Source organism: Blastocystis hominis (genome assembly GCF_000151665.1).
Source record: "Blastocystis hominis, Singapore isolate B (sub-type 7) whole genome shotgun sequence assembly, scaffold_3".
NCBI lineage: Eukaryota > Bigyra > Opalinata > Blastocystidae > Blastocystis > Blastocystis hominis.
This window is the reverse complement of record NW_013171838.1, coordinates 1,284,986-1,306,966: the sequence shown is the minus strand read 5'-3', so window position 1 is coordinate 1,306,966 and position 21,981 is coordinate 1,284,986. Positions and strand designations below refer to the sequence as shown.

At 39.5% G+C, this 21,981-nt stretch overlaps 5 protein-coding genes; 2 read left to right on the top strand and 3 right to left on the bottom strand.

Moving 5' to 3' along the window:
* Nucleotides 1-3,479: 3,479 nt before the first annotated feature.
* On the top strand, nt 3,480-5,102 carry GSBLH_T00003594001 (uncharacterized protein; the record flags this gene model as incomplete). The annotated part of the gene is made up of 1 exon (XM_013042366.1): nt 3,480-5,102. The coding sequence occupies one exon, from the start codon at nt 3,480-3,482 to the stop codon at nt 5,100-5,102; it is 1,623 nt and encodes a 540-aa protein (XP_012897820.1).
* Nucleotides 5,103-5,429: 327 nt separating this feature from the next.
* Nucleotides 5,430-5,815, bottom strand: GSBLH_T00003593001 (uncharacterized protein). XM_013042365.1 has 3 exons: nt 5,639-5,815; nt 5,532-5,610; nt 5,430-5,502 (listed from the first exon to the last, which is right to left on the bottom strand). Exons 1-3 carry the CDS (start codon nt 5,707-5,709, stop codon nt 5,452-5,454), a joined length of 201 nt encoding a protein of 66 aa, XP_012897819.1. The 5' UTR covers nt 5,710-5,815; the 3' UTR covers nt 5,430-5,451.
* A 2,208-nt stretch (nt 5,816-8,023) lies between these two features.
* GSBLH_T00006677001 (uncharacterized protein) lies at nt 8,024-10,171 on the top strand (the record flags this gene model as incomplete). The annotated part of the gene is made up of 9 exons (XM_013042364.1): nt 8,024-8,071; nt 8,108-8,223; nt 8,252-8,541; nt 8,590-8,921; nt 8,951-9,070; nt 9,099-9,342; nt 9,373-9,602; nt 9,631-10,071; nt 10,121-10,171. 9 exons carry the CDS (start codon nt 8,024-8,026, stop codon nt 10,169-10,171), a joined length of 1,872 nt encoding a protein of 623 aa, XP_012897818.1.
* A 410-nt stretch (nt 10,172-10,581) lies between these two features.
* On the bottom strand, nt 10,582-11,069 carry GSBLH_T00006676001 (uncharacterized protein; the record flags this gene model as incomplete). Its single annotated transcript, XM_013042363.1, has 2 exons — nt 10,582-10,895; nt 10,925-11,069. 2 exons carry the CDS (start codon nt 11,067-11,069, stop codon nt 10,582-10,584), a joined length of 459 nt encoding a protein of 152 aa, XP_012897817.1.
* A 161-nt stretch (nt 11,070-11,230) lies between these two features.
* On the bottom strand, nt 11,231-12,498 carry GSBLH_T00006675001 (uncharacterized protein; the record flags this gene model as incomplete). The annotated part of the gene is made up of 6 exons (XM_013042362.1): nt 11,231-11,557; nt 11,587-11,831; nt 11,861-12,011; nt 12,042-12,281; nt 12,344-12,400; nt 12,475-12,498. The coding sequence occupies 6 exons, from the start codon at nt 12,496-12,498 to the stop codon at nt 11,231-11,233; spliced, it is 1,044 nt and encodes a 347-aa protein (XP_012897816.1).
* Nucleotides 12,499-21,981: the final 9,483 nt, after the last annotated feature.

Below are 21,981 nucleotides of genomic sequence, written 5' to 3'. Positions count from 1 at the left end.
ACCGAGACTTCGGGTTGAATGGGAATCGAGACTGCCTGAGTACGACCCTGATAAATAAGGGCTGCCTGATGGAGAAACACCAGATAGATAAGATCCAGATGCTGAATTCCATAAAGATGGGTTTCTCTGGTAGAAATTGTCCTCTTGGAACTAGGGTCCACTACAAAACGCACAGAATACCTGAGAATAACCAGGAGTAAAAGGGTAACTTCTATAAGGATTACAAAGATGGTCACTTGCTGGCATTGGTAAATAAGCTAAACTATCTTTAGATACAGTACGCATATTACAGGAATCGAAAATTCCTGGTTTAGGGAAAAGTCCTATCAGATAATAGAGAACAACCACTATTACCATCAATTCTATCGCTATTACCTGATCGATTTAACCTATCCGATTTCGGATCGCCGTTACTATAGATGCTCGACTCTACATTTCGAAAGAACAAAGAGTAGCCACGATTAGTTTCCGAGCAATATATGTCTGGCTGGACTGCTGATTCACCGCAGTCGTTATCAATTGCGGTTCTAGGAGTCTGCATGAAAATTATTCGTATACATACACAGAAATAATGCTGGAAAAAATAGGATGATAGGATTCGAACCTGGAATGGCATATTGATAAGACTGGACTTTTTTTTTGCTATTTTCACTTATTCATAGTATGTTATGCATTATTTGTGACAGTATACTCAATGAAAGGACTGTACATACATCCAAATATATGTGACATGTGTTTTGTGTTAAATCTCGGTTTCAATCGTTTTGTTCGTGTATTGCAATACTAAAGATGTTACCTTATCACATATTTGACGTATGAAATCGATTTTTAACAAAATAGCGGTGTTGCATGTATGATTTGGGTTTTGACATATTGTCTTTTATCATTTATGTACATATTACTCCGTCTGAATAATAAAATTATTGTGATTGCATACAACAAACTCAAGGAAGCTAGGCTGTTATGTGAGGATATTACTCAGATATCGCTAATTAATCAATTGAATACTTAGATCATATAAAAAGTACGTTTAACAGGACATTACATAATCAGTTTGGTTCCATAGCTATAATTTTCTTGCCCCTACCTATTACTACGTATGTTAAGTGTGTTTTTATGAGGATAATCTATTTTGAGTATGCCAGTAGATTTCTTGAAAGTCACTATTATTTATCATTTCATCGATGTCTTTAGATTTTTGCTCAAATTCATATATATATGTAAAGAAACTAAACAAAATAGAACAGAATAGAATGGAATAGAATAGAATAGAATCAAACAGAGAATTAACAGAATCAAAATAGGAACAATTTTGGCATTTCCATTTATATATAACACTTTCAAAAATAACAAAATATATTTTGATTCAGTTTAATTCATATTTCGATGAATCTGCGAAGAGATGAATATGTTCTTGGAATCGATTTCGGTACTACAAATACTTGTGCCGCTTTCATGACTTCCAGAGAACCTGATCCGATAACAGTACCATTTCCTAATGGTTCTTATTTGCTGAAATCATGTGTTCAATATGGTAAGAATGCTGATGTCGGAGATGTTGCTTATAAACATTTGTCGATGGGCATGTCAGGCATCGTTCGGAATGTGAAAAGAATTCTAGGGAGATATTATAGTGACGAAATTGTTCAGAGATGTAAAACTGAAAAGCAATGTGCAGTCGATATTGAGAACTTTGGAGGTAAGCCCGCATTTACAGTTGCTGATGATACTTATGTTGTACCTAGTGATGTTGCTTCCAAAATTATTCAACGCATTTATGAAACTGCTGATAAGTATGTTAAACAGTCTTATGGAAGTGATATGAAATGTGTCAAAGTCATGATCACATTTCCTGCTAATTTCAATAATAATCAACGTACTGCTACTCTTTTAGCTGTCGAGAAAGCTGGAATTCCGAAAGAAAAGTTAAAAATGATGAATGAACCTTCTGCCGCTGCTTTCCATTATTGTAAATTGAAGCACATTGATAACCAAACAATTCTTGTATATGATTTGGGAGGTGGAACATTTGATGTATCGATAATTCGTGTAAATCGCGGAGATTATACAGTATTGAAATATGCGGGTGATCCATTTTTGGGCGGAGCTGATTTTGATTCACTATTTGCTAAGCATATTGAGGAGAAGTTACGCTAAGTATATCACTTACTCCTAATACGATTTAATAATGAAAAGACCCGTCGGAAGCTACAAGCTCATTTTCTATCATTAGCTTGAGAAGACAAAATCGAACTATCTAATAATGATAGGACTCTTGTCAATTTAATAGGGATTTGGAATGACTCAAAGAAGTCCTTAGTCAATGATTCTGACTCGGATGACTCGGATGATGACGACTATTCTTTGAAAGTTACTCGTTCTGAACTGAACAATTGTATTCGCAGATTGATTGATAAATCAATTGATCTCGTCAAACAATGTCTATCAGAATGTGGATTGAGTACAAGTGATATCGATCAAGTAGTATTAATCGGAGGATCGAGTCGACTGACGATTGTAGAAGAACGTTTGAAACAATTGTTTGGATCCTGGAAAGTGAGTGGCGGTGAAGTAAATCCTGAATTAGCAGTAGCTCGAGGAGCTTGTCAAACTTTGGTTAACAACCTCAACTTGAAGGATCGAGTTGTATACAGTCTGGGACAGTTATTAACAGGAAATCGTATTCGTTGTTTAATACCTCGCCAAAGTGTTATTAAGTACATTAGCCAAGAATTAGAAACAGTTCCTCCAGAGGATTACACACGATCTCTATCTTGCGCTATATATCAGGGAAATGCAAAACAAATTAGTGATATCGAACGACAAGATGATTGTGTATTGGTTGAACAATATGGATTAGAAGGCTATGATTATGCCCCAGCTGATAGAATACATTTTCTTACCACTTATACTATCGATGAATGGGGTATTATCCATGTTATAGAAAAATATAAGGAGAAGAATAAAGTACTGGTTGATAAGATGTTCAGATGGAAAGAACCTATTTAACTATTAGGACTCTATCTAATTTACAGGAACCTAATTATGGGTTTGAAGTACAATTAAAACCAGTGTTTGTTATATACTTTTTCTGAATGAAGAATAAACAAAGAGAATAATTAAAAACATAATGAAAATAAAAAAACGAAGAAACAAGGAAAAAATAAATAACATTTATCTATAAGATTCGAACCCAATTACTCAGTAGTGTTTAAATTATATATATTAGTGATTTTAGTAATATGTCATTCTTTGAAACCAAATATTCATATTTATATTTTCAACAATTAAATATATTATAACAAAATAAAACAACACAAAATAGAACAGAATGGAATAGAATGGAATAGAATGGAATGGAATAGAATCAAACAGAGAATTAACAGAATCAAAATAGGAACAATTTTGGCATTTCCATTTATATATAACACTTTCAAAAATAACAAAATATATTTTGATTCAGTTTAATTCATATTTCGATGAATCTGCAAAGAGATGAGTATGTTCTTGGAATCGATTTCGGTACTACAAATACTTGTGCCGCTTTCATGACTTCCAGAGAACCTGATCCGATAACAGTACCATTTCCTAATGGTGCTCATCTACTCAAATCATGTGTTCAATATGGTAAGAATGCTGATGTCGGAGATGCTGCTTATAAACATTTGTCGACAGGAAAAGGTGGTATCGTTCGGAATGTGAAAAGAATTCTAGGGAGATATTATAGTGATGAAATTGTTCAGAGATGTAAAACTGAAAAGCAATGTGCAGTCGATATTGAAGAAGTCAATGATAAACCTGTTCTTCGTATTGATCGTAATACCACGCTTGCTCCGAGTGATGTTGCTTCCAGAATTATTCAACGTACTTATGAAACTGCTGATAAGTATGTTAAACAATCTTATGGAAGTGATATGAAATGTGTCAAAGTCATGATCACATTTCCTGCTAATTTCAATAATAATCAACGTACTGCTACTCTTTTAGCTGTCGAGAAAGCTGGAATTCCGAAAGAAAAGTTAAAAATGATGAATGAACCTTCTGCCGCTGCTTTCCATTATTGTAAATTGAAGCACATTGATAACCAAACAATTCTTGTATATGATTTGGGAGGTGGAACATTTGATGTATCGATAATTCGTGTAAATCGCGGAGATTATACAGTATTGAAATATGCGGGTGATCCATTTTTGGGTGGAGCTGATTTTGATTCACTATTTGCAGATTATATCGAAAAGAAGTGTAAGAGCGATTACCATGTTCCATTAATACGATCTAATAATGAGAAGACCCGTCGCAAACTACAAGCTCATTTACTATCATTAGCTGAAGAAGCCAAAATCGGATTATCATCAAGTGAGACCACCTATGTCGACTTGACTGGATTTGGTATTGACCCTAAGAAATCATTAGAAAATGACGATTCGGATGACTCGGATGAAGATGAATACTCTATGAAAGTTACTCGTTCTGAACTGAACGATTGTATTCGAGAAAAGATCAATACTTCCATTAACATAGTAAACAAATGTCTATCAGAATGTGGACTGAGTACGAGCAGTATCGATCAAGTAGTATTAATCGGAGGATCGAGTCAACTAACCATTGTCAAAGAACGCCTGGAAAAGATGTTTGGATCAGGAAAAGTGAGTGGCGGTGAAGTAAATGCTGAGCTGGCTGTAGCTCGAGGAGCTTGCCAAACTTTAGTTAGTACTCTCAACTTGAAGGATCGAGTTGTATACAGTCTGGGACAAGAATTGAAGAGAAACCGTGTTCAGTGTTTAATACCATGCCAAAGTGAAATCCCATGCACAAGTCGAGAGTCGGAAACAGTTCCTCCGAGGGATTATACAAGATCGATTAGCTGTGCGATCTATCAGGGAAATGCTAAAAGTGTTGGTGATATCGAAAACCGAGAAAAATGCGACTTAGTCGAAGAATATGTGATCGACGGATTTGACCCTGCTCCGAGATCAGAGATACATTTTCTGACGACCTTCAAAATCGATGAATACGGAATTATTCACGTAATCGACAAACATAAAGAGAAGAATCAAATACTGGTTGACAAAATGTTTAAATGGGAAGAACCTATGTTATAAGTTTCGCAAATAAAAAAGAAAAGCATTTTGCGATGAAATACATATCCTCTATAAATGTTTTCTGTAAAAAAACGGAAAAGGAAAAGAGAAGCGCCCACCGGGGGGCTCGAACCCCCGACCACCAGGTTAAGAGCCTGGCGCTCTACCGACTGAGCTAGACGGGCTTGTAAGAACTCTCAATTTGTCCTATATAAGATAAATAGTCTTCACCTTTTCAACTAAAAAATAAAATAACAATCGTCCAATCAGCTTATATATTGTACGAAACTGCTCAACACAATACCGCTACAAATCCTTTCCACTCTCGAGAGTTTCAAACAAACACAATCCACTTCAACCGTACACAACACTAATTAGACAGATCCAAGTCATCATCTTTACCCCAGGCATCACTCGATCCCTACGTCCCACTTCCACTTTATACCCTACAGAGTCATCGCTCATCTCCAACGGCTTCGTCTCCGTTTTCTTCGCCGCTGCCGCGCTAATTCGCGTCGTTTTCTTCACTCTACATCGCACTCCTCCCTCTCCTCTACTCTGCTCCCATCCCCAACTCGGCGAACACATCCACCTCGCGCTTCCCCGCGGGTTTCGACACCACTTTCATCGACGTCGACTTCGCCTTCACGTTTCCCGCCTCTTTTCCCGCCACCGACTTTTTCTTTATCACCACGTCCTCCTTCCCCGCGGTTTTCTCCTCGCGCAGTTTCAGCATCACTGGCTTCCCCGCGGGTTTTGCTCCCGGTTTCCCCGTTGGTTTCCCCACTGGTTTCCCCATTGGTTTCCCCACTGGTTTCCCCATTGGTTTCCCCACTCCATTTCCAGTGGGTTTCCCCGCGGGTTTCCCCAACACCACGGGCGCCACTTTTCCCGCCAAAACCGTCTTCGGTTTCTCCGTTACGGGCGTTTCATCGGACGACAGATCCTCCTCGGATTCCGCCGTGTCCCGCACAATCTTCGGCGCTTCTTTCGGCATGACCGTTTGCGCGGCAAAACTCGTCGTCGCCTCCGCGTCCTCCCGCGGGAATTCCTCGAAGTCGTCGAAGGAATCCTCCGGTGAGGCGGGCTGCAGAGAGGGCTGCGAAGAGTTCCGCGGGGCATGGCACATCGTGCAGGTGGTTTCATTCTTCGGGTTCAAATATTGGCCTATTTTTGACGGGCGTTTCGGCGGTTACAGATGGGGCATCGCCACGTCGTTTCCTGCGAAATTCCCTCCAAAACCGCGGCAGTTTCCTTGCTGATCTGCGGTCCCCGCGGTAAAAGGCGCTGCTCCTCCGGCTCTTTCTCCGTTTCCACGGTTTCCACTCTGAAAATGAAACGTCTGAAAAGTGGAAACGTGGAAGCGAAACCGAGGTGGAACAGACGCGATCGATTCACAAAACAGTAGAAAACTCCCCCCAGACTCAGCAGAATAACCGCGATTATCAAGTAGACGGTAACTCCCGAGCGGGACGTGGCCGCGGGGATAAACACGGATTTGGCGGCACCATTAAAATCGGAGGGAAGCTTATCGACGGAACGAGAAGCACCGCAGAAGAGCGTGTATTGCTTCGATGGCTCCAGACCGCTGATGGACATCTCATCCCAAGATTTGATGGGAACACGCTCCGATCGCACCACCTTTCCGTTGTAGAGAAGACGGCACGTGGCTTCTTCCTGCAAGGGCGATTGGAAAGAGAATTCGACAGAGGAAGAAGAACGAGAGGTAATGCTGATAGGAAGGAACGAAAATTCGCCATTTGAACTTCCAGTAGATACAACACTTGAAACTTGGCGCTCCGAAGAAAGTTGGTTGTTATCAGAAGAGGCAGACTTTGTATCCTAGTATGAAAAGATATAGACTACGAATACATAAGATTCTTCCTCACTCAAACCTCTATTCTTTGAATTGACTTCCTGAGAGTCAAAAACTAGGTTATCTATCGATTTATTTTGCTCCATGTTGCCTGATCCACAAATTGCATTGGTCTCTTTCGTACAAAAAGAGACTCCTACAGATTACGCCAAACCCTCAATTTTACGGTTTGCTTCACTAAGACGCAGCGATCTTCTGTTTGCAGGTACATTGTTCAAAGCATCACAAGAACCCACCGAACAAAGCAGAAGAGCATACACTATGGTGTACAAAATAAAGATTCTTTACAACACACTAGTAAACTGTACCACTGCATGAGAACAATCTGAGATATTTAGAAAATGAGTTGGATCGTGGTGACATATAGTCCTTTTAGAAGAAGGATAACAAGCACGCATAGCCTAATTGGATAAGGCGCTTGCCTACGGAGCAAGAGATTGTGGGTTCAAGTCCCACTGTGTGCTTTCTTTTTCCTATATTTTACCAAACACACCAGATTGTGTTTTTTGTGTTTTATTATCATACTGCAACATAGTACTTACCTCGGTTTTTTAAATATGTTGCTTCTATTTTTCGGCTTATTTTCGCATGTTGTTTTTGCATTACAGTATATACCTATTCTTCAGTCTGTGACCAATGTAACCGCACAGATATCCAATTTTACGCAATCGGCTGCTCGTTACTGCGATGACTCCCCAGTTGATCATGTAGAACTGCCTGTACTAAATTTCAAAACAATTTGACTTTAGTGGCCGTACTTGTTTTATGACAGAAAACAAGAACATGTTTGGATTAGTCCGAATGGTGCTGTGTTTTTTATTCCTGGAGCTCCATGCGACGGTTATTTTATATCGACCAATTGTTATTTATATACGGAAAGCTATGAAGCTTTTCATGCTCCTTTTCTTGCTGATTTTGTATATTTACACACATTTTATGGAGTTATTTGTAGAATCCAACCTTTTCCGAGAATTGTACGATCGACTATGGTTGGGATAATGATCATTTTGTGGTCCGCTGGGAAGAGATCCCCCTGTACGACGAGCCGGATTTTCCCCAAACATTCATGCTTTCCCTCAATCGCGACGGGAGTGCCTACTACATTTACAAATCAGTATTTCCTATTTCTTTTTTTTCTTAACTTATTTAGATCGATTTTACCTATCCAGCGCAACACCAGCAAGGCTTTGTCGGCGCGCGCCCCTTCTTCACCTTGGGAAACTACACCTATCGAAGTCCGTTTATTCCCTCCTCCTACAATAATTGGTACTCTTTTTCCCGCGGTTCTACCTAGGGGAATGACCCTCGACGGGAATTATGTGAACGGCAATGTGCTGAATCCCATGTTGCAGGGGATTATGAACCAGCAAGCCGCGGGAATCGACGATTACGCCTATTCCTACGCTGTCGCGATGTGTTTGATGCCCACCGAATTCTGCGTTTCCCCGCGGAACGTCGGTCTCGAGCGTAGTTCCATGGAATGTTCTTCCACGAAGTGGTTTCCCTCCAAGTCTCCTTCGACGTGCTGGCCTGCGGAGACAACTCGAAACTCCAGTTTCGCTGTTATTTCGGGGAAACCGGCGAGTATTCCATCGCCTAGTACTTGTTTCCAAAAATCCCCCTGATTTTCAGCCTCAATCAGACTGGGAGTTTCCTCGAGTGCTGGAAGCCGGTTTTGCTCTCCCAGAACGAAACGCTTCAGTTACGAATCGCGTCCGATTTTTGGAATTATAGTAATCGCCAGGTTTTCTTCGACTTCCTTCGAATCCTGGCAAATCATCGAAACTGAAACGCCCCTGATTCTCCATACCTCCGTTTCCACGGTTTCTCCATCCTGCAGTGACGAGCCCGGCCAAGTCTGCGGTCCCTGCGGCAAATGTGGAAACGGGGAAACCGAGACGGAGTGCATCGGCGACGACGGAATTCTCTACGGTTCCGACGCGTCGGACTGTCCCGCGGGACAAGTACTCTCGATGAAACGCCCTCGACGTAGGTGTTGGACCGCGCCGAATCCTGCTGTTCGATCGAATTCCTCGACTGTTTCGGCTACTGCCACGGCACCTCCATCCCCGCGGTTTCCTCGCCCCCGTGGCAAGTCTGCTGCGCGATCGACGTACCCGCGGGAATGGCGTGAAACGTAGCACGTGGACTGCGCGGGCGTGTGCGACGGAACCGCGGTTATCGACGACTGCGGCGTGTGCAGCGGCGGGTTTTCGGGGCATCCAATGAACGGCGATATGGATTGCGCGGGAATCTGCTTCGGGAATTTTACCGGCCCCTGCGTCATCGAGCTCCAATCAAATCGCTCGGATTTCAACGTCGAGTTTTCCCTCACCAACGCTTCCACGGTTTCCACGATCACCACGATGGAGGTGCAGAACATGCGTAGAAAACCGCGGGAGTGGTGAGGAATAGGGGAAACCGCGGCACAGTTGGACGAATTGGCGGGAATAGACAATTCCCTCTATCCAATCAGTGAGTATTCTTTTTTCCTGATGGAGAACGACACCTGGTTCCCCGTTTCCCCATATTCTGTCGTGCTGATGGGATTCGAAACGCTCCGAATTCGATTCGAAAGCCGAATCACCGCGATTCTGACAAGACCGAACTCGCTATCGTCTTCCCTCAAACTTCGCAACTTTTCGGTAGGATCCCCGCGGGACTGCTCCCTAGTTTGTGTTCCGATCGATGCAGCCTGACGAAAATGGGACCTATTTCTACCAGACCGTGGGCGTTTCGCTGCGCTATCACGTGAACGACTGCTATTTGGCCACCAACACGCGCACTTGTTCGCTTCTCCCGGGCTGCTTCGCCTGTCTCTTCGCCACAGATGACAACCAGCATGTCAACTACCTCGGCCGCTTGTTCTCTGTCCCGCGGGAACCCTACACGCCGTCCAGCGAAACGGTCGATGAAACGCCTTTCGTGTATGTGTACGGAAATCCGTCGTATTATTTGACGTGTGCGCAGAACGAAGAGGAGGAGGACGTTTGTGAGGGAATTGTGGCAGAAATCGAGGCGAATTCGGTGGTGCTGGAGTTTCGTTCGGTGTCGGAATTGCTGAGGAGCGCGAGTGTGATCGTGGAGGAGGTGTTAATCGCGGTTATGGTGGCGGTGGGGGTGTGGGAGTTCGTTTCGATTCGCGATATGAAGCATATTGAAGTGGAAATGTGGAAACTGTACAAGGAGGATCAGCGGGAATACCGCGAAGTGATGAATTCGATGAGAGAAGAAATGGAGGCGGTGGATGTTTCGGTGGATGGGCAATCGGAAGGCGAGCAATCGAGTGAGGAGGGCGAAGGAACGAATCAAAGCGAGGAGCGAAGTGTTGGGATTTTGACTCATTGACTCATTGACTCATTGAAATATCTTTTACATTTTGTGTGTTTGTTTATTCATTCATTCAATTCATTCAATTCATTCAATTTATCCAATTTATTCCTTCCTTCCTTCCTTCCTTCCTTCCTTCCTTCCTTCATTCATTCATTCATTCATTCACTTGTTTGTTTATTCGCGTAACAAACACACGAAAGAGAATGTAAACGTTGATGGCGCTTTAACTCAGAAGAACTCGCAAAGGCTTTCCCGCACGTTTCCACTGGACACACGAACGGCTTTTCATGCTTATGACATCGAATTAAGTGCAACTTCAAATCTTCTCGCCTCGCAAACGATCGATCGCAGCCCGGCTCCGTACACGGAATCGATCGCTGCTGCATGTGTTTGTTTTTGTAATGAAGCATATAGCCCTACCATCAACTCCCACCAACAAACAATCACTTCCTTTGTCTTGAATGTCTTCTTATCCGCACACAAATCGCACACATAGCTTTGATTCTGCGGATTGTGCTGCGATCGATGCTTCCGAAGACCCGACATCGTCAAAAACGATTTCCCACACCCCGCAAACTCGCACACAAACACCTTCTTCCGATTCACTACACTCAATCCCGCGGTTTTGACCCACATTCGTGCGTTTTCACGTGCTCTCGAAGATTGCGAAGCGACTTGAATTCCTTCCCGCAGCCCGGAAACTGACAATAATACACGATTTTCTCCTCAAAACAGGAGTCAATCAAATCGGGACTTGCGTTTTCCGTTCCCATACACATCGGATAATTCATTCGCTTATTCAGAGATTTGATAACCGCGGAAACGAACGCAAACGTAACATCAAAATCGTCTTTCTGCCAATGAATCATCGATCGCCTCCCCCACATTCATAATCATCATGAACTTCGCTAATGACGAAACATCTTTCCGCTGAATACAGTCATACAAATAATTCCGCTGATCTTTCCCTCCAATCCCCTCCAAAAATCCCACCTTTTTTCGTCAACAGCACCGGCACGCCCCGATCCAAAAACTGCTTTTCATAAATCTTGATTTCCTTCTCGTATCGCTCCTGGTCCTCCTTGTTCCTCTGCTCGTAAATTCTCCGCTCCTTCTCCGGGAGTTTCTTCCACTCTGCTGCGGCGTCGTGAATCGTCTCGTGGTGATCCGCCGCGATGTGCTCTTTATTGAAGAAATCCTGCGAAAAGAAATTGTACGCGCTTCGGATTCGCTTTGGATTCTCCAGAAGCGAACTGCACGAGCGTTTCTACTTCAAACTCCGCTTTAAACACGCACTGGAACCGAATCTCCCAGCGACGAGTTGAATAACCGCGGGTAATCGCAGCCAGCGAGCGCGAGACCTTCGCTTTCCCCGTTCAGATAGGGGCCCACAGATTTCGAAGCGTGGTTCATGGGGTCGTAGAGCGATAAATCGGTCGGAGCGTCAGGAAGCTTGTCGGATGGCGGATGAAACGACTGCAGGGGGATCTGCGCAGGTTTGGATTGGGAGGGGAAACGGAGAATGGGAGCGTTCGGGGTTTCTGAGTGAGAAATGGGAGTTTTTGTGTACCGATGAGCGTTTCTTTCATGGGCTGAGCGAGTTGGTAGGAAATGGGCTGGGAAAAAGGGAGGGCAGGAGCGACTTTCTGCGAAGGAGGAGGTTTGAAGATGACGCCAAAGGAATTGGGAATGTGGTAATCGATGGCTCCAGCCATTTCTTCCTAGCCGTCATAACTAATCTTGGTGGGCACTCCTGAAATTGCAGAGACGCGCTGATCTCTGCTTCGATGTGGCATTTCCTGCTGGATCATGGGGTAGGAGGGGCTTTCTTGGTAGAAGGTTCCTGATTGATATTCTTCGGGTCTTGCTTCCATTGTGTTGAAATTTAGAGAGTCATCTAGACTCAGATTAAGCTTTAGAATACATACTTTCGATGGTTGTAGTGACTTCAACATTTGGAAGCGATATGGGTACGTCACTTTGTTGGAGTTCTAAAACAATCAGAGATAGGAAGATTTAATCTTACGTTGCTCTTGTTCACTCATAATCGTACCGTTTGGCTGACACAATGAATACAGACAACAGAGATTATGACCCTAATATATGGATTCTAAAATAAAACAAAAACACAAGTGACAAAAGCAAAGACTATAGTTTTTTCGTTCGGAACATGCTATATCATACCTCACTCTCGTATTTTCGAGGCATTGAAAAAGTCCAAAATAAGAAGAGTGCTGTCAGAGCCGCGCAAGACATTCCAAAAGGTTGCTTTTTTCTTTTATCTAAACCAAAGGGACACTTGTTTTATATGCGTTTCCTGCATTGATCTGCCCCAAATATGAAATGTTGTCAGGAGTGTGCCACTATTGTTATAAGACTTATTCTAAATTGCTGCGCTGCTCAAGATGTCGCCTTGTGTGGTATTGTTCAAAGAAATGCCAGACTGCAGATTGGTAGGGTTAGCTGTAGCCGTGTTATTATAGGCCTTTTCACAAGCAAGAATGCAAGTATTTGACAAAACTGAACGAATTGGAGTGTCAAACTGTAATTTTTGTACAATCGACTGATTACATAGCCAAGTCGCCTGCTCGCGTGGGAGATCATTATGAATCGACTCGCCCAGTCCATTTCCAAGGTTCTGCAGGACTTCACCGAAATCCCCGTGAATCACACTTTCACCGACGAATATTCGTGTCTCAGCCACATGTGCATTCTCGACGGCACTGATTCCGAGTGTATTTCCCAGTCCTCAACAATTAATCCGCCTAGTTTATTTCACTGAATCCTCCCAGTCCCTTTTTTCGCGATTATACTCCGTTGTGTTCTTCTATTCTCTTTTAATTTTTCAGTATTTCCGGAATTTCCCAGCGCAGAACGACAGTTTCATCCGCGTTGTCGATCGCGTTCTTTTAGAAAAAGCGTTCTACGCCTTCCAGCGCCATCGAATCAACGTATTTTCCGCGGGAAAAGCCATTGCGGATGGTAGTCCCGCGGTTTTTTGTCTAGTGTAGCGTATTACCCATTTGTGTTCGCGCTTCCAAAGGAATTCGAAGCGAACACGTGCTACACGTTCCGTGATCACGTGCTCATGCTCTATGCGCGCACTGACATCAAACAGGGCGATTTAATCACGGTAGAACCGCGGGAATGCATCGATCTTAGTTCCCACTCTCCGAGAATTGTGTTCCTTCATTAGTGCTACCACTGTTTCCACTTTTCGAAATGGTTTTTTTGTAGAATCGCGGTTCAACGCTGCTTAAAACCGAATATGATAAAAGAAGTTCCGATTTATGGAATTCCTGAATCACAGACTGCGTCTTCGCTTTTGGCGGGAGTTCGATGCTCGCAGGGTCACGAGATTTCCTTCTCCTACGCGCAGATAAAAGAATGGGCCGATTCTTGCAATGCCAAAAATCAGGCTTTTTTTACAACGTGTCCACAGTGCGGAGAAACGGTGAAAACCGCGATTCTACGGCTCATCGATGGTGTTCCAGCGTTGGATACGCGCATGATCGAGTTCGAGTTTGATATTGCGGGATCAATGAGCAATAGCATTCTATTAGAACGCGGGAATTCGTACAAAGAAGCCTGTTCGATTTACTCTGTAAGCGAGAAGAACCGTGGTGAAGGATAGAAACTGTATTCCTCGGATTGTTACTTGTTTTACTTGGCGTGTCAACGGAGTCGAGATTACTACGTTGAGCGTGGAGTTTTGTTTGTTTTGATATTGAAACACAAGGATTTTGAAACATCCACCCCATTTTGTGAGAGTTGTTTCGATTATTCGATGAAATTCTTCGCGGAGGATGATCGAATGGTATTGAATGATGTGGGATTTGAGGGAGTCATTAAGAATAGGCGATGATTTATGTGCATTGCTTACTACGATTTGGATATTCGGATTTGGCGAAGCGAATTTTGAATCAGATGAAAGAGCGTGTCGAGGGATCGCTGTTGATCGGGGAAAAGGAGAAACGGTCGTTTGAGGATTTTCGGATGACTGTAGAGAATGAGAAATCTAAACTGTCAAGTGTTCAATCGGTGTAGTTTGTTTGTTGGAAAAATGGGAATATCTCTATCATTTGGTGTTCTTGAGGTATGATCTATACATGACTCTTTATTAAGGTATGAGACATAAATTATGACGGTATTTGAGTCTGCTTAGTATTTCATTGTTGAGTGTTTCAATGAAGGTATATCATTCCGATCAATATTTGTGGACATCATTTTTATAGAATGTTGTTTTTTCATAAGTTTTAAACCATTTTTAGGAGATATTGCAAATAGCATGGTTTTTATTCCTCTTTATTCTTAATATCATTTTAGAGGGTATGCACGTAATTCATATGAAAAATATAGGTATGTCCATTGATTAAGCCATCCAGAATACAAGCAGTGTTCTATAGGTTAATGGTGTTATATAAGAATGAACTCTTATAAAATGGTTCACAAATTATCAATAACAATTAATACTACTCAGCACTACGAAAAATGCTCAACCGTATTAACAATACACTAATAATAAACACAATAGTCAATCTTTTAATGTAGATTGGCCCTTCTGTATTACATTTCGATCTGTAAAAATAGAAACTATTCAATATAATACAAGTAATAATATGGATAACCTTTGTATTGAATTATAATTCAATACTCATAAACATTACATTTAAATTCTGTGATAATGTAGAAGTCATTTTAATATGCATAGAAATCAGCTATAAAAACTATTTATCTGTTTATCGATTAGTATATTGATCAATTCGTGTCTTTGAAATGCACAATTCATTGAAGATGTCATTCTGTTATCAGTATGAATATAGGCTTGAAGAATGAACATCAGAGAATAGTACAATTTATGAATATATCACAGTATTATTGTAAACTTATATTAGTCATAACTACAACCATTAAAAAGAAGCAATTGCGAATTGATTCAATTATTATCAAAAGGATGAATCCATGCTATTATAATCGATTAATAGTCAGCTATTGAATGGAGTAGAGAATGATGAATGGACTGAATTAATGAATAGTTAATTAGAATAATTCCCAATGGTATTCAATCGAATTCTTAATAAATACGAATGAGTTGTTTTTATTCCATGTATTGCAGTGATAAAATATGCAATACAATCTGTAAATATGGACATACTAACCACATTTTGATATCTCTCTATCATTACTTGTCGAATGAACATATATACATATATATATGTATATATATATATATATATATATATATATTGCAAGCGACTATGATATGATCAAATCTGTCAAGATATTACAAGTAAAAGCAATTGTCTTTTGTATTTAACAGATCATGAATCAAACCAATTTATATTATATTTACATCGTATGGTGAATTGGTAAGAAATGCGAATGTTCATAAATGATGACTAAGTTCTTGTAAATCAGGACCAAATGAATGGATAAACAATGCACAAATATTAGTATATAATCGCTGTATTACTTGCTTTTAGAACTGTTTGTTATTCCATTAGAATTTTACCACTGTAATACAGAATAATGAACAACAATATTGTAAAATATGAAACACAGCAATTCAACAATATGGACTGCGTATTGTGTAGTGTTTATTCAACAGAACATAAATCATTTTCAATTTGATATTCACAATCACCATTTGTTACCAAAGCAACCAAATTCCCAGTCACTTTTCAATTGAGTTGATATGTCATTTTCATGTAATTTAGTCTAGTCAACTTATACTTCCCTTCAAGAAATTGTAAAAATACTTTGAGACTTTGTGAAATATCGAACTTCGCTAGAATAACAAGCAAGCCTTTTTAAAGGGTGCCAGCATCATCACAATGAATGAAATATACTAATATTATTAGTACTCATCTTGGAAAATCGAATATTATGGAGATTTTAGAAAGGAATAGAAGCAAACCCTAAGAATACAGAAAACAAACACTTATTTATTTCTATATCATATTACTTCTAAATGCAGACTTTTGATTGTTCAAATGATAAGGCAAATATGAATGGATATAAATGAAACGCACAAAACGGACAGTCATCATTTGATTATCAAGGATCTAGTAGATTCGGTTTTACCTTGGCTTTTACACACTATTATCTATCGATTGTAAATGAGTAATTTGTCAAAGGGTGCTATTCACGTTACTAACATCGAATTACCAACAATAAACAATGCTAGTGATAATACTAACGAAAAAGACCAGTGGTGGGAATACAACGTTTCGGAGCAGTTCCCTATAAAGTCAGGAAGAGAAACAGATGGCCCAGCTCATATTGAAGTTGGTAAGCCTCATGAAGGTTGTCTTATCAAAACAACAATGAAAAACGGGAAAATGGACGGAGAATCCAGTATTTATTCTCAGGATAATACTCTGATGGCAACTCTGACATTTGTGAATGGAATCGCTTCAGGACCTTGTACACTCTGTAAAAATGGTATTCTATTTTACAAAGGTTACTTTGTAAACGGATATCGAGAAGGAAGAGGACAAGAATATGATGAAAATGGCAACGTGGTATTTGATGGATATTATAAGAAAGGTAAGAAACTGAATATAGTTCCATCGAATGAAATGGGAAAGGGATATTGGAAAGAGTTGGATGAAAAAGGAAGAATCATTCGAATTAGTCAGAAAGATGAGTTTGGAAATAGTGAAGGGTTTTGTTATTCTTATGAAGATGAAAAGATTAGTCGTGTGAGTGTATGGAAAGAAGGTAAAGAAGATACATTATTGAAACAGTTCCATGATAATAGTTTGATAGAATATAAGAATGGTAAGAAAGTGTATGAAGGAGGATTTGTTGATAGTTTGGAAATGGGTTATCCACGAAAAGATAAAAGAGAAGAATTTGGAAAGGATGATAATACAAAGGTAAGGAAAGACGTTTTTTCTAAATTGAAGACAGCAAGATTGTATGGAACACTACTGGAGAATAGATATATATCAATGATTGTAGCTGTAATTATAATCATTCTTTTCTTTATCTATTTCACAGCAATCTATCCGAACAATGGACCACATGGAATCAGATCCAAACAAGAATCATACATAGTACAATTTGGATCTGGAAAGTATGTAACGAAATTTGAATTGTCTAATTATCCTTATTTAAAGAGAATTGAAATTGGCGATTTTTGCTTTGTAAACGTGAAAACATTCAGGATTGATGGATTGAATCGATTGAAAACTATCAAAATCGGAAGTGATTCATTTACTCAGAAAAGGAATGTTTGGGGAAATAATTATGATGAATCGAAATCATTCCACATATTGAATTGTGAATCATTGGAATCCATTGAAATAGACAGATATAGTTTCAGTGATTATGCTGGCGACTTTGAATTGAAGAATTGTGCACAACTACAATCCATTCAAATTGGTACAATTGGAAGTTTATCAAAGAATTTTTATTTTAGTATCTTTGAGATTGGAGGTATTAATATGATAATGAAAATGATTAAATGCATAGATCTTCCAAATCTACAATCCGTTACAATAGGTGATTGGGCATTTCGTGATGGTTTCTTTGTGATTGGAGGTATTAATATGATAATGAAAATGATTAAATGCATAGATCTTCCAAATCTACGATCTATTACATTAGGTGATAGTACATTTCGTGATGGTTCCTTTGAGATTGGAGGTATTGATATGATATTGAATATTTGGATAATGCATAGATCTTCCAATTCTACAATCCATTACATTAGGTGAATATGCATTCCAGTATTCCTTATCAACAATAATTGAGAGTATTGAATGAGTTTGAATGAAATGATGTAGATCTTCCATCATTACAATCCATTCAACTCGGTGAATCTGCACTTGCTGGAAATCCATGGGATGATTCTTGTTCATTGACAATGCGAAGTAATAATGAATTGATTGGTTATGATTTTTTGTAGATCTTCCAAATCTAACATCAATAACTTCTGACGGATATAGTTTTTATTATCCTCGTGTAGTGACATTGGCAAGTATTTCTGCATATTGAATATTGATAGTATTTAGATACTCCAAATCTTCAAAATGTCAGTCTACCTGGTTCATTTGTTTATGTAAATAATAGTGATTATAAAAGTATCTTTCATGTTTCTTATTGACATTAGATGATTGCGGTGTACTAACTGCGTTTATCGATTGTCAACTCTATATTCAATCGTTAAATTCATCTGTCAATTCTATTTTCATTCCTAGTTGGGCTTGTAGGGACAAAGAATACACAGTTTTTGATTTCTCGCGATTTACTCTCGTTGAATCAATCGAAATCGGTTACGCTTGTTTTGTATCAGTAAAAACATTCCAAATCGATGGATTGAATCGATTGAAAACTATCAAAATCGGATACTATTCATTCATTCCCGAAAAAAGTTATGATGCAAATGATAAATCGAAATCATTCCACATATTGAATTGTGAATCATTGGAATCCATTCAAATTGGTCAATTCAGTTTCAGTGATTTTGGAGGCGACTTTGAATTGAAGAATCTACCACAATTACAATCCATTCAGATTGGTAAAATTGGAAGTGAATCATATAATTTCCATGCTAATTCATTTTTGGTTCGAGGTATTGATATGATATTGAATATTTGAATGATGCATAGATCTTCCAAATCTACAATCCATTACATTAGGCAATTATGCATTTCGTGAATCCATATCAACAATAATTGAAAGTATTGAATGAATTTGAATGAAATGATTGATGTAGATCTTCCATCATTACAATCCATTCAACTCGGTAGAAGTGCACTTGAAGGAAAGAGGGTTGATGAATCATGTTCATTGACAATGCGAAGTAATAATGAATTGATTGGTTATGATTTGTTTTGTAGATCTTCCAAATCTAACATCAATAACTTCTGTTTATGGTAGTTTCCAATATCCTCATGTAGTGACATTGGCAAGTATTTCTGCATATTGAATATTGATAGTATTTAGATATTCCGAATCTTCAAAATGTCGAGCTACCTGGTTCATTCCAGAAAGTTCAATCGAAATCAATTTTGAGTATAGTTTGATTGATTGGATTTGATTCATAGATGTTTCTTCCATTCTCGCTGATCTTGTTGACTAAATCAAGAGAAGGTAGTTTCAGCATTGGATCTACACACTTCATTTTAATCCATTCAATGATCATTGAATATGCACTACCCACTTTGTTTGTCCCACACCCCTTACCACCATTCTGTGGCCATTGATTTAGAATCCAGTCATCAATTCACTCTTTTCCATTATAGCGATTCAAATTGGTAGAAATCCTATATTTAAATCTTATGTATAATCGATGATAAGAATCAAAATTAAGAATATATGAATAATGAAAAAGCCAAATGGAGGCAATCGAGTATAGTAAATGTTTTCAATAATGATGTCTTATATTTGGCAACTCTTCAGATTGTGAAAGATTGAATTGAGATGATTAAGTGATTGCAGTGTGGTGTTTTAATGGTTTTATCTTATTGTTGATATTTAAAGAAGTTAAATAATGGAATGTGATATTTTGTTCTTGTATTTGTGTATAGCACATGATTTTACTTATTTTCATGTAAATGATATGGTTGTTAAAAATGGAATACTTAAGGAGTGAGAATACCAAACATATTTCTTTATTGTACCTAAACACAAAAATGAAGTATATATACATATAACAATCGATAGAAAAACATGATATATGTGAATAGTATATTATTATGGAAGTCACAATCAAATTGAGAAAAAAAATATCATAGAAAGTACTTTTCTAGATAGTCGACTTTGATTCTATAATGAGGATACGAACAAAAATCGATGTGAATGTGCTGCCTATTATAAAGTATACATTATTCAAATTCTCGCTTGGCACACCTGTTACATTCATTCCTTCGATTCATTTGTTTATTTGTTCAATCAATTCTTAGCATAAACTCCTTTCTACATCCAATTTGAGTCAAATAGTCTGATTATTATCACAAACACCACAATTTGGAGGAGATGGGACTTGCTCCATGGTGAGAGACCGAGGAAGACTCGCCTCCTCTTGGAGACGCAATACTTGGTCAAATGCTAGATCAAAATCAACCCCCACCTCCTACAGTTTGGAAATCCATTTTCCGCACTTTGTATCTGCTTTTTATACCATTCTGTTAATTTAATTTCTACGTTTCACTCTACTTGGCCAAGAACTACCTAGAGGAGGAATTTCTATTTCTTTATCTTTGAGTTTCATGATTACCTTATAGTAACTCTCACCCACAACACATCTGTAGTCCGAATCCTATTTCACAGCTTTCAGCAAGATTCCTACAGAAAGCGAAGACATTCATTCACTTCTTGCGATTTCCAAACAAACAAGACAATTTACTAATGAGAAGAAGTGATTTTATCCTTGAGTGACTGAAGCACAATTAAAGCCTCATCTCTCCAGTTATATACAAAGATAGCCAGTAAAATAGTCACAGAGATAAAGAAAAACAACACAAAGGCAAAAGGATCAGGCTTTGAATTCACAACAATCGACGCTTCTTCCTTGATTAGATTATTCAAAATAGAGCAGTAGTTGCACCCCGAGTCCCCCTCGCTGTCCAGACATTCCGATAAATCTCGCCCGCAATGAAAACACTTCCCGCCATTCATCCTCACTTTCGCATAAAACAACAAGAAAAGTCTTACATATTTGCTTTCCTTCCTCCTTACTCTTCACATATGCGATGGTTCGAACTAAACCGACAAAACTCTCAAGAGATTCCAATCGCGACTCTTCGTCCTGTTCAACGCTGCTTTCATGCTGTGCCAGCTTTTCCTCCAATTCTACAACACGATTTCGCAACGTTGTGAGTTCTTCCAACGTCGATTCCGATGGCTCCTGCGATTGCGCTTCCTGCGCTTCCTGCGCTTCCTGCGACCCCTCTTCCTCTTGCTCATCCTCCTCGTTTTGCTTTGGTTCCTGAAGTACGTGGATTTCAGAGGTGGTCAATGTAAGATGGCGATTGGCTTCCGCTAATCGTCGTTCCAAACTAGCAATATCGCGGTTCTTTGTGGAGATAATGGACTTCAGCGAGACGATCGTGTTCTCGAGCTGCAGAGTTGCCTTCTCGCTCTCTTCTCGTTCGGCGATGCACTTCTCCTTTTCCTCTTTGATTTCGTTCATCTGCTGCGTGGTAAGATCAACCTGGTTCTTCTGCACAGCAATCTCACTCTCAAGTCCGATTATCTTTTGCTTCATTCGCCAAATTTCTACATAAAAATCGAACTCTAGCCACACTCCGCTTATATTTCGACAATTCATCTTTTCCATTCTTCATTTGATCTAAAGCTCTTCTGGACTGCGATAGTTTCTCTTTCCAATTATCAGAATCGTTTAAAACGTTCAATAGCGATGCGTCATCTGCATCGTCTGGAATATAAATGTCTTCCTTATCGAGATCGACATCGTCGTGCTGAACGGATAAATCCCTCTTTGGGTAACACGGACATTCATAAAAAACATCATTTGACTGGTTTAAAAACGCTAGTTCCTCGGGAACAAACTCCACATCACTGACTTCCTGTTCTAGCTGCAAATCACCCTTCTATGCATTACCATCACTGTCTGTTAGTATTTACACTATAAGGCACTTCCATTTGAAAGGGAAAGCAAAAAATGAATTTGGGTAGCGTTATTTCATACTGACTTCTTTCGATTAATCCTTACTTAGA